This window comes from Leguminivora glycinivorella, chromosome Z (genome assembly GCF_023078275.1).
Source record: "Leguminivora glycinivorella isolate SPB_JAAS2020 chromosome Z, LegGlyc_1.1, whole genome shotgun sequence".
NCBI lineage: Eukaryota > Metazoa > Arthropoda > Insecta > Lepidoptera > Tortricidae > Leguminivora > Leguminivora glycinivorella.
Genome location: NC_062998.1, coordinates 25,695,092 through 25,711,849, shown reverse-complemented (window position 1 = coordinate 25,711,849; position 16,758 = coordinate 25,695,092). Strand labels below are relative to the sequence as shown.

Genomic DNA, 16,758 nt, shown 5'->3' with positions numbered 1-16,758 from the left:
GAGCTAGTGAGGGGAAAAATTATTGACCATAACTTCGTCTGCTTTTCTTTACAACACACAGAACCGGCTATTATTACGAAAAGCTTCGTCCGGATCTAAACACTCGGTTTTATCACTAATAGCTCTTGCAAATCCGAAACGTCAAGATCCATTGTCTCGATCCTTAAAGCACGTTTTAGAGTGTTTGTGTATTTGTATTTTTTTTAACTAACTCGTCATTGTCACCTTTAAGTGAGCATGATATAGCCTGTTCAATTACCTCAAGTCCCTCAGGGCTATTGAAATCTGGAACACCATTGCACCACAATAGCATGTGTAAGTGGGGATTTCCTCTATTTTGGAATTCTATTCTATACCAAAAGTCTGCTACAGCTCCTCCTAAACATTCGGAGTTAAATTTTAGAAACCGCACCAATGCGGTTACTCTGAGTGTGAATTGTCTTGCCACAACGACCGGGTACTTTTCTACTAATTCAAGGCGTTCAGCAAATGATATATCTTCTACAGAATTAAGCATATCAACAAGGCGACCATCGGAAATGAACAATGCATGGATGACAGTTGAGGTCATTGCACGAAAATGTGACAAACCAAGTGGGAGGACCAAGACTTCGCGCCATGGCAATTATGAACTACATTTTCTCCAATAAGAAGCTGATCCTCTTATGTTTCTCATTGTTAAATGCATGTTGTCAACAAGACTTTCAGGTCTATTTTCGCCTACTTTCATTCTACAAGAAACGGAAACACTTTTCTTAGCTTTAAAATATTCTACAACGGACGAGGTAAAAAACAAATTAATCAATTCTTTGAAACCTGTTATCATCGCTCATAATGCGTGCTCGGAAATAATCAAAAGCAGTAATAGGAACATCCCTACTTTCCCCAAATCCATTTCTTCCATCAGGAAAAAGAAAATACCAATAAAGTTCTTCCATTCTTTTTTCCTTTTCTATGTTCAGTGGTGGTATTGTTTTTCTTTGAATATCAACAACTCTCAATGGATCATCTAGTTTTTTTCAGCATTAGAAATTAACCCTTTACCGCATGGGAAGCCAGAATTGGCGTCAAAGTTTCTAGATTTTTTTTCGTGCTCTAAGGATTTGAATAGTATCTAAATTAGGCACATCTCCATCGATTGAATGAAGTAGACTTGTTGAATAAATAACTTTGCGTTGTACATTTTGAACATTTGAATTAATTTGTTCTATCATATGAGTATGAACTAGGTTTGTATACGAAGTAGGTACAAGTAGGCCTAGGCAAATTGTTCTCAATTTGAAATGCGTCATGCGATGATGCGATATCTACTTACATTCCACTCTACCCAGCGATTCTTTTTCAATTCGACCGATTAATGAAATCCAACGTAATACTATTTATCAATTAATATTTTTAATAATGATAATGAGGTTGTGATAACTCCATTATCCCCTGGGCTTCTTGTTAAGACTTACGTCTTTGCGGTTGACGTTTGATAACAAGAAATGGCTTTAGGCGCGAAAAATAAGGTAACTATAGGTAAAAGCGCTTAATGTGGGAAAAAGTAGGTACTTAATCAAGGAAAGGGCAGAGGTCAGTCATCAATTATGTTGTTTATTCCCAGGAAGTTACCCCTGAAGAACTAAAAGATGTTAGTGCAACACTTGAAGCAGTCATTAAAGATGTGGGAGAGATGGGAATGTACCAGCGGCTTCTCTTCGTGGGGATGCTGCCCTTCGGGTTTTTGTGGGCGTTTGTGTACATGGGCCACTTGTTCGTCACGGCCACGCCCTACGAGCACTGGTGCCGGGTCCCTGAACTCAATGGCCTAGGATGGGAACTAAGGTAGGTATATCATGCACTGAGAGGTCTATATCACTTTATATATTTATTCATCACCTGACCTAACCTAATACTTACCTACTTACATTGTGAATACCTACTTAGGTACTGTGATTCATATCGTATTCATTGTATTATAAAATATAACCTTGACGACCGGTCTGGCGCAGTCGGTAGTGACCCTGCCTGCTGCGCCGCGGTCCCGGGTTCGAATCCCGGTAAGGGCATTTATTTGTGTGATGAGCACAGATATTTGTTCCTGAGTCATGGATGTTTTCTATGTATATAAGTATTTATATATTATATATATCGTTGTCAGAGTACCCACAACACAAGCCTTCTTGAGCTTACCGTGGGCCTCAGTCAATCTGTGTAAGAATGTAATATTTATTAATTATTATTATTTATTATTTATAACCTTCAAATTAACGTTAAGTACCTAGTCATTTGTGCTCGTACATATCTATGGTAACGTACCCAATCATGGACAGTTTAAGATAAAATTTTGCCTATTTTTGATATTTCACTGATATAATATGTAAAAATTCTAGCGCTAAGCGTGTTAAAACTTGAATAACGTCACTACTTTGAAAAAAATCTCGTATCTCACGCTGCTTCTCAAAGTTAAAACGCAGTAAGTCTACATGCATTCCATACATACTTACTACAATTTTCTTTTCATTGACAGACGAAGATACAAGTTTTTTTAAAAGTAGTGACAATATCCTATCCTTCTTTTACATTTCAAGTCTATTGCAAAATAGGTACTGATATTGGTTTCCTCATAGTTAACAAATTAAAACTAAGTAGGTATTTTTTCCAGTCATGGACGGCAGTTCTCCAGTAATGGATTATGGACAGTGAAATAAGTTTAAAATTTTACTTTTAAAGCAAACTGATGATGAGTCAATTTTATATACCCCAAATAATACTAGTTTGCGTTATTTTAACGTAGGATTGTTTCTTGTAAATTTTGGTTTCGTAAATTGTTCCTTGTCCATCATAGGAGGTACGTCGTTTTCCGGTTCCAGTTATGGACACTCGCAAAATAACACTATTTGTTTATATCTTTGGAGTAACAAACTAGTATGCTATACCTTATCTCATGCTTAATGCAGTAGGTAAGTAAAACTCATTCAAGTTTACACCGAGTATTATTTTATTATTATTTTATACATGAACTCAACTCTCTTAGCAACATTACTAAGAATTCGTCTTGATATTTTTTTCAGTAAACTGGTGAATTTTACCTTGCCGCCAAATCCTTCAGAAATAACCGAATTAATTGAAACTTTAAAATTAAACAGCTCTACAACTCTAGTTTATGGTACATTGCCGTCAGTTTTTAGAAACTAAATTTAGATACTTATTTTTAAGGATTTGTGTTTTTCTGTCCATAATGGCATCACCGTCCATTATAGGGTATTTTACATTATATACATCCCTGCATTAAGGCCTGTATATTTTTATTGCTGATTGTACTTAGGTAGACGTCACATTTTTAGAATAATGTAAACGTTAGTAGTATTGGTCAGGCGAAACCTGTCGATCCCGGTGAGCAGCTCGGGGGCGTTCGAGCGCTGCCTCATGTTCGACGCCAACTGGACCGAGATCCTGCAGACGCTGCGCCCGCCCGCGCCCGGCTCTCCCTCCCTCCCCTGCCGGGACGGGTGGGAGTTCCTCTTCGATGACATACCATATTCTACCGTCTCGACTGAGGTATGTCCCAGTTCGCCCCGGTCCCGGTTACTTCCTCTCTCATCAATCTCATCATCCTCCTTGCTTTATCCCGGCATTCGCCACGGCTCATGGGAGTCCGGGGTCCACCTTGACATATAGTTGTCAATCCCAAGATTTGGCGACCGCTATTTATTTTGGTGATCTCTTTATCTTTCGAATGTCTTTATTGCGAACCAGTTAATATAGTACATAGTTCATGTAGATCTGTGTCCCGGACCTTAAATCAAACAACTTGACATTTCCCACAACACAAGCCTTCTTGAGCTTACCGTGGGCCTCAGTCAATCTGTGTAAGAAATGTCCTATAATATTTATTTATTTTTCCCCTCACTAGCTCGGAAACACGTGTTTTGTCCTTTAATACCAGCGGGTAAAAACGCATTTTATCCACTAGTGGGTAAAGTAATTTGACCTTGAATAAAGTCAAATTAACTGATTTAAAATTGATAAAAGTAGGTGAATCTAGTAATAAAGATGATTTACCACCTGTGGAACTACTGGAAGCAGTGATAAACGCATTTTTTGCGTTGTAGTTACCTCGCTATAGTGAGGGGAAAAGTTTTGTGTTACACTCGGGTGCAAATGTATTTTACTTCTCGTGTGTTAAAAAACTCGCAAGTTCAGGATTCTATTCTCGAACCACTCGCTTCACTCGTGGTTCAACTATAGAATCCTTTCACTTGCTCGTTTTTCAATTCCACACTCGGCGTTAAAATACAACTTTGCCCCCTTGTATAACAAATAACTATTATTTATTTACGTTTACCTACATAACCCGTAATGATTTTTCCTGCTTGTAATTGATACGAGTTTTGCAGACATAGTTGATTTGATACCAAAATTATTTGATGTATCCGCTCGAGCACGCAACTTAAACATAAATTCACTCGAGTAGTACTTACTTCAATTAGTCGAATAAGTATTTCACGAACTTTATTAGCACAGTTTTTTCTGTTCGCGGCTATTAGTCTCATTACAAATAATAATGCTCAATGCAATCAGCATCATATTTTAAAACATGGAGCAAAATAATTCAGCCATAACGAATGGCTTCTGGGGCACATTATTTTACTATGATTGTGGTTGCAGCGCGAGTGGGTGTGCAGCCGCTCGGTGCTGGTGCCGTGGTCCCAGACCATCAGTATTGTGGGCTCCATGCTGGGCGGCATACTTCTCGGATACTTCGCCGACAAATTCGGACGGATACCAGCTTTGCTCGGTAATTATTAGTATTATTACAACTTCTGTGTCCAGGTAGTTTATTAAGTTTTTTAAATAAAATCAAATTTTAATAAAGGGTTTTTTTTAATCAATCAATCAATTAAAATATTCTTTATTCAAATAGGCTTACAATAAGCACTTTTAAATTATCAACAGTGTACAATATTAATCTTATTCTAAATATCAGAGCAATTTATTGGTGCAATAAACAATATTGTTTTAAAACTACATTGATTTAATAAAATGATATCAATCTAAATTGTATAAAAAAAAATACTAGTCTAAAAACTTCTAGAATAAATTCTAAATGTCAAAAAAATTGTATAAAAATACATTGAATTATCAATATCATCATTAATAAGCTATATAATTAATGGTTTTCAGCAATACTTGTATCCCACGGTGTTTCATCATTCATGTAGTCGTGTGTGCTAGAGTAGGCTTTAGAGATCAGTATACGCTTTACATAATGTTTAATGAACTTTTATGGATTTATTAAGTATTTTTTATTTTTTTAATGGAATATTTGACTATTACTATATTGCTTTCCTATTTTTTATTTTCATACAAAAATACAATACAATCCTTTATTATGCCTTTGTTGATAAAATAAAATATTACACGTCTGGTATAATACATTATACATAGGTCATAGTGTGGGCATAGTATTAGTAAAGTATTGCATTTACTGAGCTGATTGACCTATGTTATTGTTGTGTGAATGTTTTTCTTCAACAACTAAATGGTTATATACAAGAATATGGGTAGCTTTTGCACATTGTAATTTTTCCTCAGTCACCCGTTGACCACGAACGCTGTAAAGTGTTTGAAACATCGGGATGAATTTTAAACTCATTATACGCGATTTAATCCGTTTTCATAGTTTTTATTTCATGAGTAACTATCGCGGTAACTGAAGACAATATTAACTAAATGGTTACAAATAATAATTATTATCAATATAATCTGGTCCAGCCGGCGTATCATGCTTCCAATTTTATCACTTGTCCACGTGGATAAGACAACTGTCACTCTTACACTGACATACTAGCCAAAGCGTGACGGATGCTTTATCCACGTGGATAAATGATAAAATTGGAATCATAATACGCCGGCTGGCAGGCAATTATGGTCGCGCGATAAATGATAAAACATCTGGTCGTCCCTATAATCGCACTTACTAATAGTGCGACAGGGACGGCCTGATATTTTATCGTCTATCGCGCGACCATGCTACCCGTGCTGTACTAGCTTTTGCCCGCGGCTTCGCTTGCGTTAGAAAGAGACAAAAGTAGCATATGTCACTCTCCATCCCTTCAACTATCTCCACTTAAAAAACATGTCAATCCGTCGCTCCGTTTGGCCGTGAAAGACGGACAAACAAACAAACACACATTATCTTTGGTGAAACAACGAATTCTTCCACTTCAGATTATAGAGTAACCAGCTTTTCCCATTTATAATAAACTAGATTTTGACCGCGGCTTCGCTCACGTAAGAAAGAGACAAAAAGTAGCCTATGTCACTCTCCATCCCTTCATCTAAATCCCCTTAAATTAAATCACGTCAATTTGTCGCTCCGGTTTTGCCGTGAAAGACGGACAAACAAACAGACACACACCCTTTCCCATTTGTAATATTAGTATGGATTTGACATTATTATTTATATTTAATTAATTATATATGTATAGCCCAATTTCGTCGGGAACAGCGTGTTATGTAATGGCGTCGTTGGTGTACAGTCGTCTGTCACGCCGTGAAGTTGCGTTCGATTCCCAGGATTCTATTAACTTTTTGTATTTTTTTGGATATTAATTTCGTATTTTTTATTGACCGAGCAAGAATGGAGAGCCGAAGGTATCAATTTTATCTTAGAAAACCTATTGATATTTTTATTGTCATTTTGATTTTCTATTTATTAAGTTGAGATATAAAACACAACTTTTAATACCCTCGCTAAATATAATATTTTATCGAAATTACTCCTTAGATAAAAAAAAGTCCACTTGAGTTTTTAAAGCATTACGTTACTCAGTTAACTATTGCATTTTCATTTACTAATTTAAGATTTCAAAAGCGATTTGAATACCCTTGCTCCATCGAAAATAAACAATTAGAAAAAAAAATCATTCGAATCGTAGTTTAGAAACTAAAATTTATCTATACTTTTTTGGAATTTTTAAAAATATCAGTTTAGGATAATTATGTTAGAAATTCTGAGTTCGACGAACCCAAAAATTATTACCATGTAAGAGAATAGGTTTTTAATCTTTTTTGTAGAAAACGCTCAGTAACTACTGTACGAGTACATATACATTTAAACAAAAAATAGTGTCTCATAGTGTTGTGTTCCTGCCAGTGAGTAAGGCTGCCAGAGCTCAACGAGGGTGTTGGGTGCTGACGACGGGAGGACTTACGGAACTAATTTGTTCCGTCTATTGTCCTTTGAGTCGTCGGCAACCCAAACCCTCCTTTGAAGCATAATCGATTAAAAGACAGTTCAGTGATGGCGTTAGGAAGTTTGTTATAAAATCTTACCCATGAATGATTTTTTAATTTTATGGAGCCGAGTGAAGGGCACTGCAAGCTTATGCTTATTTCTAGTGTTTATATTATGTACATCACAGTTTTTCTTAAATTTACAAATGTTTTTATGTACATACATAATATTCTCATAAATATATTGACAATGCACTGTCATTATGTTTGAATCAGTCTTGCACAAATTGATAGTCTCGCAAATTTCTCCCTTTTTATGCAATTCACAACACGGTTTTAGAGCAAATAGGTCAGTTGAATCCAACCTCCTCACGTTAGTTGATGTCATATCGAAGCATTTGGATGAGGGCCAGCAGGTAGATATACTCTATCTAGACTTTAAAAGGCATTCGATCGCGTTGACAACGACGTTTTGATGCACAAACTATGCCGTATTGGCTTTTCACCTAAGCTCCTTAAATTTTTCGCAAGTTACCTAGGTGATAGGAAGCAATTTGTCAAACACGGAAATTTTGTGTCGAAGGAGTATTCAACGCGTTCGGGTGTTAGTCAGGGGTCGATCTTGGGTCCATTGCTGTTTGGCATTATGATAAACGATCTTGAGAAAACAGTTGAACATGCCAAATGTCTACTGTATGCGGATGATCTATAGCTGATTGCAAAATATAGCTGATTGCAAAAAGTTACAGGACGACATCGATTCTGTTTTTTAGTGGAGTGCTATTAATAAGCTACACTTCAATGCATCCAAGTGTTCTGTCATGACGTTTAGCCGAGCAAAAAGACCATTACATGCTGTCTACAAATTGGGGTGCGAGGATGTGTCTCGGGTCGTAACAGTCAAGGACTTAGGTGTTATCTTTGATGATCACCTGTCCTTTCATGAACACATTAAAAAGTTAGCTTCGGAGTGCTTTAAAAGACTGGGATTTGTTATCAGAAGTGCGAGTGATTTCCAAAATCCAAAGGTGATTAAGCTCTTGTACACGTCACTGGTTCGTAGCAAACTTGAGTCTGCGGCAATTGTCTGGAACCCTTACGAAAGTACTTACGCACTACTTCTGGAGAGAGTACAAAAAGCGTTTCTAAGGTTTCTGTATAAAAAGTTGTATGGGTACTATCCCTATCTGTACCCTACTAAATTCTTGCTGGGATCGCTTGGCTTCAACTCTCTGGAAGTAAGGCGTAATTACAAATTTTTGACATATATGTGTAGTATATTGAGGGGAAAGAGTGACTGTCCTGATTTGGTGTCAAAACTTGTTAGGCTTTCGGTACCATTCGTCCCTAAGAACCAGCTCAGGCCGCGGTGCCCCAGTCTTTTAGCGGTACCTCTTGCGCGTACAGTCTCCTGCAGACACTCCCCAGTTCTCCGAGCCCTCAGGGACATTAATGCGTTCCTGACATCAGCTCCTGATTGCGATGTGTTTGATAGTAGATGGGTGAATGTGTGTCGTGATTGTTTGAGATACTGTGAGACGATGGATGAATGAAAATAAAATGTTGTGACTGTTCATCGTATTTTTTGACATGTATTTTTGTTGAAACATTTCTTTCTATTCTTATTTTTTCCAATTGTATATTGTGTATTTGCATGAATTAATCATAATTAATACTGTAATTATTTGCCTAAGCATGTTTAAATTTGCCAGCGCTTTGGTGCAAACTGTAATGCTGTGTAAATTGTATATATTAATAAATAAATTATATTAATGTCCTTAAACTTATCTCTAAGTGAGTCTCTATGGTTAGATGTTACAAGCTACACCAGAAAAGTTTTGTGTTTCACTCCGTGGCAAACTTTGTTTAACCTTAGTGCCTTGAAACCCTCGCAAAGCTCAGGTATCAATATTGGCACGTGCGGTTAATAAACAACAACTTTGCCCCCTTGTAAAACAAATAACTATTGTCGCATGCATTGTTCATGTTCAAATTATGGTAAACTTCAAGAATATTTAGGTAAGGCCACAAACATAGTTAGGTACGAATAAAAGACAAGCACCATCTCAACACCCACAGTAAAATACAATAGGTTAAGGTTAGGTTTGTTTTACAAGGGGGCAAAGTTGTTGTTTAACTGCACGTGCCAAGCCAATATTGATACCCGAGCAAGCAAATAATTCCAAGATGTAATTATTAGTAATTACATATAATGTGAAATGTCCAGAATGTGGAATCATGAGCGTTGCGAGGGATTTAAGGTTTAATTTTATATTTTTTAGGGTTCCGTAGTCAACTAGGAACCCTTATAGTTTCGCCATGTCTGTCTGTCCGTCCGTCCGTCCGTCCGTCCGCGGATAATCTCAGTAATCGTAAGCACTAGAAAGCTGAAATTTAGTACCAATATGTATATCAATAACGCAAACAAAGTGCAAAAATAAAAAATGGAAAAAATGTTTTATTAGGGTACCCCCCCTACATGTAAAGTGGAGGCTGATATTTTTTTTCATTCCAACCCCAACTTGTGATATATTGTTAGATAGGTATTTAAAAATGACTAAGGGTTTACTAAGATCGTTTTTAGGGTTCCGTACCTCAAAGAGGAAAAACGGAACCCTTATAGGATCACTCGCGTGTCTGTCTGTCCCTCTGTCACAGCCGATTTCTCCGAAACTACTAGACCGATTTACTTGAAATTTGGCACACGTATGTAAACAAGTGGCCCAAAGACGGACATGTAATATAATTAAATGAAATTAAACGAAATTTAATCATAGGGGCCACTTTTGGGGGGTAAAATTGAAAATTAAAAATCAAAGTTATTAGAACTATATTGTGCTACATATCAAATGAAAGAGCATCTCAAATATATTTTTTTTATAGTTTTTATTTTGGTAATTTAGAAGTAATTTAAGAAAATAAGCAAAAAATTACCATTCCCCCCCCCCCTTATCTCCGAAACTACTTAGCGGAAAATTTTCAAAAAAATACACGAGATAGCCCTCTACCTGTAGATTACAGGAAAACCTATTAGAAATCTACAGTCAAGCGTAAGTCGGACTTAAGAGAAAAAAACTCAAATTGAGATTTTTCACTCACTGCCGCTGCAAGTACTTACTAAATGTTTTGAAATTTTGTGAGCGCCATGGACAGGTAGAAAGAAATTCATTTCTGTTTAGAAATTGTTAAAAATTTTAAGCATTTGCCAAAATGACTTAAGTTCCTACTAAAAAAGAGGCGCTTACGACTGTTTAGAACTGCACTGACCATAATATTGCCCTAATAGGTCCAAAAAATGGTGTATATATACGAAAACAAAAAAATTGTGCCACCGACAACCAAAATCTGAAGTCTATTTGCTCTATCTCTTATAGTTTCCAAAATATACGCAAAATCTTTAAAGTACAAATCTAGTGTAGTCAGGCGCTCATGACCTTTTTGTATGGAAATGTCGAAATCCGACTCGCACTTTACCGATTTTCATAGAAAGTTGTGTTTTATTATAGTTTTGAAGGAGGTTTCTTGTTTTTAACCACCAACGCAAAAATATTATAATAATAATAGGTTTGACGCTTGACATGTCTGTCTGGCATCATAGCTCCCGAACGAATCAATCGATTTTGATTTAGTTTTTAATGTTTAAGGTGAATTCGTCGAGAGTTCTTTTTTGTACCACGTAGGTGGCAAACATGCATACGGTCCGCCTGATGGAAAGCGGTGACTGTTACATATGGACGCCTGCCACTCAAGGAGTGGCACATGTGCGTTGCCGACTCGACTCATTAGAAACTTGTACAAACCTGTACTTAGAAGGGGCCTGGGTGCCGACGACTGAAGGAAGGAGGGGGAAGGAAGGAAGGAGTACCGCACCCTCGTTGAGCTCTGGCTGCCTTACTCACCGGCAGGAACACAACAATGAGTAAAGTCTAGTGCTACTTGATTGCGGTCTTTTGTAAAGCGGAGGTATTAAGACTCTGCTCTACCTTAGAGTATATTCAATTTAGTATTAGAGTTATCAGTCAAGAAATTTAAATGCAGCGCCATCTATTATTAGTTTCGACAACTTTTCATGTGACTTTCCATGCCTAAAGGTTCGCACAAGTCTCAAGTCGCGTAAATTACTTAGTAAATTTTGCCGAGAGACGGCGCTAAATACAATAATACTCATTAGAGTACCTATACTTCTAGTCAAAGACATATCGATACCTTTGGGTTCAATTGGCGTAAAGGACAAAATGCAGGTTTTCAGGAGAAGCAAAAAACAACTTTTTTTTTAGAAAAATGTTTATATCTTTTTTGTTTTTTGACCTATATTTGTGACGTATATAGAAAAATATGTAGATTTTTAGTATCCTTCACCTAGTGTAGCAACCGTAGTGATAAACTAAACGGTTTAGAAGTTAGATGGTTGTAAAGGACACGTCAAAATGCTATGGACGTCCTTTACACCCACGATTTTTTTGAACAATTAGAGTTGATAGGGTCGTAAATGACGGTCTTAGATGATTTTTATACAAATTCGGGGTTCAAAACCAAATAGTAGACTATATTAATACGACAGTAATTTTAAGTCTAAAGTAGAAAGAAGTTTTAAGAATCACTAAGAGTTAAGTACTTATTTATAAACGCAAGTTAGGACGCGTATACAAACTGTAGTCAAGACTACCTACTATGTTGATTCATATTTTTGATAATTTTAAAACAGAAGATTGTTATTTAGTCTTAAACCTGTTAAATAATAATAATTTTAATTATGAGTTCAATCCTAGAAATCAATCAATCCTAGGAGTCAATGCTTTAAGTACCTGGGTACATAGCCAAGTCACCAAACGCTAACGCTCATTCGCTAGCGAAACGCACCTGTTATTGTCGCAGTCGCACTAAATGTTAGTATAGTCTACTGTTAAAGTTTACTGCCGCCATAGCTGAATGGCAATCGTCGACGACAGACGCCGACAAAAATGCAGTCTGGCTGGTGCAATACGCAAGAGCGATAAAGATATATAGCTACGAAATAGATATTATCGTGAGCGTTTGTGCATTTGGGTACGTACCCTGATTACCATAATGTTTTTTTTAATTACATACATCTCGCCGCAGTATAATAATACTACGAAAGCGTTTCCCTGCTAGAATTAAAGACGGAATGCGTAACCTACTGACTATTCAGACAGCGGTGAATACTAAAAAAATAACTTTGAATTTATAAATTTAAATAGATATCATACACGAAAGAAAAACCGACAAGGCCCACTGGTGGCCGAGCCGGGAATCGAACCCGGGTCTTCAGCTTACGCGGCTAACGTCTTCACCACTAGACCACCCGCCCGCCGCGGTACCCGACGAAATTTCTCTAGTGTATGTTATCTCTGATAACTTTGAATTTGTTGCCAAAGTATTAGATAGTTTTTAAGCAAATATTGTTTCTTTATTACAAAACTGTATATTAGTCTTGTTCTTTTTTGTTGCTAAGATAGCTTAGATAAATAATACACTGCATTAAACTGATGTAGAGCTATTCTATGCCATATTAAGTACGTTTTGATACATTTACATTTTTCCAGTTTTTAATTGTAAACTTAGAACAACATTTGTACCATTTCAGTTACAATTACGCCCCGACTTTGTATAAAAATCATCTAAGACCGTCATTTACGACCCTATCAAATCATGGGTGTAAAGGACGTTATAACATTTTTACGTGTCCTTTACAACCATCTATCTTCTAAATAATTTGGTTTATCACTACGGTTGCTACACTAGGTTAAAGATACTCGTAATCTGCATATTTTTCTTATACACGTCACAAATATAGGTAAAAAAAAACAAAAAAGTGGGTTTATCTTTCTCTTGGAAACCTGCATTACATGTCCTTTACGACAATTGAACCCAAAGATATCGATTACAGTTGCGGATAAAATAATTTTAGTGCTGGTCGTAAAGGACGAAGAACAAAAAAACTTGTCCTTTACGCCCAACTTTATCACACTACTATAGAAAGTGATCCTTAGAAAGTAAGGGCTTAAAGGGCAACAATATATAACAAGGTGACTTGCGACTATATTTTTATTTGTAGATTTCCTTTACGACACAAATAATAATTTATAATTAATGACTTGATATTTACGCCCCTTCAGAAAAGCTATTTTTCCAAGTCCATAGTAGAAAATCTTGGTCGTAAAGGCAACTTTTTAAGAGATATCGAAATTTTAACTACACAGATCGATAGCGCTTGAAATTCTGAACAAAACTGTATATATAACTCATTTTCGCCAAAATGTCCTTTAAGCCAATTGAACCCAGAGGTATCGATATATAACTCCGTATAGACAGATAAAGTCTAAGAATAAAACGTACTTACCTCAGTACCACACAGAAGAAGGGCTCAGCTAGATGGCGCTAATATTAATATTAACACGCTTTTATATAAATTTTATTTATTCAAAACACTTAAATAAAAATTCCATACAATAAATATCAACCGATTAAAAATAAAAATTAAACTAAAAATCTAAACGCTTTTATTAGGTCGTCGTGTATGTAACTATGTAATGGAATCTACGGAGGCTAATTTAACCATCTTCCAAGGATCGTAGCGTACCTAATGATAATTGGCAGCTGTATGTAGTTCTGATGACAGTACAGTAATATGGTACTGTTGAACTGATCTGATGATGGAGCCGGAAGATATGAACTGGAACTACATGATGGAACATCGTATCATAGCTGTTTTTGGGTTTCTTAGAAAAGTCTTGTAATGAACTTTGACTACGATTAGGTTTCAAGGTCTGATGATGGAGCCGGAAGATATGAACTGGAACTACATGATGGAACATCGTATCATAGCTGTTTTTGGGTTTCTTAGAAAAGTCTTGTAATGAACTTTGACTACGATTAGGTTTCAAGGTCTGATGATGGAGCCGGAAGATATGAACTGGAGCTACATGATGGAACATCGTATCATAGCAGTTTTTGGGTTTCTTAGAAAAGTCTTGAAATGAACTTTGACTACGATAAGGTTTCAAGGTCTGATGATGAAGCCGGAAGAAATGAACTGGAACTACATGATGTAACATCGTATCATAGCTGTTTTTGCGTTTCTTAGAAAAGTCTTGTAATGAACTTTGACTACGATTAGGTTTCAAGGTCTGATGATGGAGCCGGAAGATATGAACTGGAACTACTAAAAAGATCAAAGTAGTATTTAAAATAAGTTGGGATAGGGTTTTCTTGAGACCCTTAAGAGCAAATAAAGGGGGGCTCAGGGGCGATCGAAGCCCTCCACAAAAAAGACAGATCAACGTAGTATTTAAAATAAGTTGGGTTAAGGTTTTCTTGTGACCCTCCAGAGGAAATAAAGGGGGGGCTCGGGGGGCGAAGCCCCCGCAAAAAAGAAAGATCAACGTAGTATTTAAAATAAGTTGGGTTAGGGTTTTCTTGTGACCGTTCAGAGTAAATAAAGGGGGGGGCTCGGGGGCGAAGCCCCCGAAAAAAAGAAAGATCAACGTAATATTTAAAATAAGTTGGGATAGGGTTTTCTTGTGACCCTTAAGAGCAAGTAAAGAGGGGCTCGGGGGGAGAAGCCCTCCGCATAAAATAAACATCAACGTAGTATTTAAAGTAAGTTGGGATAGGGTTTTCTTGTGACCCTGAAGAGCATGAATAAGGGGGGCTCGGGGGCGAAGCCCCCCGCATAAAAGAAAGATCAACGTAGTATTTAAAATAAGTTGGGATAGGGTTTTCTTGAGACCCTTAAGAGCACATAAAGGAGGGCTCGGGGGGCGAAGCCCCCCGCATAAAAGAAAGATCAACATAGTAGAGAATGCCTTAAAGCATATCCGCCTTTTGTACTGCAAGATTTTCTTTTATCACTGCTTCCAGTAGTTCCACAGGTGGTAAATGATCTTTATTACTAGATTCACCTACTTTTATCAATTTTAAAGCACTAGTGGATAAAATGCGTTTTTACCCGCTGGTATTAAAGGACAAAACACGTGTTTCCGAGCTAGTGAGGGGAAAAATTCAATGTTGGCTGCTCGCGTGCGGTCCGTTTGTTAATGTAGGTAAGAATTTAGAATGGCGTCATTTTGTGAACATCAAAGGAGTGAGCCTTCTGTACTTGTACTATTATACATATATTCTGTGACAAAACTAACAACATGTGTTCCAAGTACAACATTCGAAATGCCGGAAAGTTAGTAGGTATCGACCGTAAATTGGCGAAATCCAATTTACGGTCAAATTAACACACGTGATGGACCCTGCCGTCTATAATAAATTGCCGCAATATGTGGTTGAAGCGCCTAAGTGTGTCGAACTTTAAGTACCTATCGCTTAAAAAATTGGCTGGTCGAGCACCCGTTCTACACTTATGACAATTTTTTTATTTACCTAATTAGAAAAATATTTTTGTGCATTTTTTATGTGAATATTGCCAAACTTTTTGTAATTTCAATCTTCTGTCTATTTATTCTCTAAGTATTATTGTTGTATGAATATTATTTTTTTAAATCAAATCTTGACGTGTAAAGTGGCGTTGAATGAATAAATGAATATGAGTATGAGTAGTATGATTATTTTAACCATTGAAAGTTTGTACGGAACCCTCGGTGGGCGAGTCCGACTCGCACTTGGCCGGTTTTTTTGATAATATATATACTTTCGGAAATAATCGCTCCTAAAGGAAAAAAAAGTGCGTCCCCCCCCCCTCTAACTTTTGAACCATATGTTTAAAAAATATGAAAAAAATCACAAAAGTAGAACTTTATAAATACTTTCTAGGAAAATTGTTTTGAACTTGATAGGTTCAGTAGTTTTTGAGAAAAATACGAAAAACTACGGAACCCTACACTGAGCGTGGCCAGACACGCTCTTGGCCGGTTTTGTTTATTAATTAATATTTCTAATAAGTGCTTTTCTCTCATGTTACAGTGTCTAACATTCTCGGCTGTGTAGGCGGAGTGGCCATGACCTTAACTACCGGTTTCTGGGATTTCTCCGTATGCCGCTTCCTAGTTGGGATGTCTTGTGACGGCTGTTTTCTATTCATATATTCTTGGTAAGGAAGGAAAATTTAACGAATGCCACCGATTTCTGCAAGCATTGCATATGCATATGCTGCCTGCTTACGGCCACATCTGAAAATGTTTATCATCAATCTGTCAATCAATATCGTTTATTGCAAACCATGTTACATCCATCATCATCCTCCTTACGTTATCCCGGAATTCGCCACGGCTCATAAGAGCCTGGTGTCCGCTTTGACAACTAATCCTAAGATTTAGCGTAGAAACTTGTTTTACGAAAGCGACTGCCATCCGCTCTTCCAACCCGAAGAGTAACTAGGCCTTATTGGGATTAGTCCGTTAGCATACGAAATAGGTACGTACCTATTATAAGTATTCTTACACCTTTGTTAGCATAATTTTATGTGTTGAAACGAGTACGTGTTACGATAATTTAATGAGCGAGTCGAACCATAAATACCTATAACACGTCCTTTTTGTGTACTTATGAGATCATAAGTGATTTCGG

General features: G+C 36.9%; 1 protein-coding gene across 1 annotated transcript in view; it reads left to right on the top strand.

Moving 5' to 3' along the window:
• The first annotated feature begins 1,430 nt into the window (after nt 1–1,430).
• The window catches only part of LOC125240434 (solute carrier family 22 member 3-like), a 39,479-nt gene continuing 24,151 nt past the window's right edge, over nt 1,431–16,758 (top strand). Inside the window, exons 1-6 of the mRNA XM_048148324.1 lie at nt 1,431–1,511; nt 1,607–1,827; nt 3,360–3,543; nt 4,654–4,783; nt 16,156–16,282; nt 16,586–16,605. Coding sequence (XP_048004281.1) covers nt 1,488–1,511; nt 1,607–1,827; nt 3,360–3,543; nt 4,654–4,783; nt 16,156–16,282; nt 16,586–16,605 — 706 coding nt within the window. The 5' untranslated portion in view covers nt 1,431–1,487. The remainder of the gene's footprint in view (nt 1,512–1,606; nt 1,828–3,359; nt 3,544–4,653; nt 4,784–16,155; nt 16,283–16,585; nt 16,606–16,758) is intronic.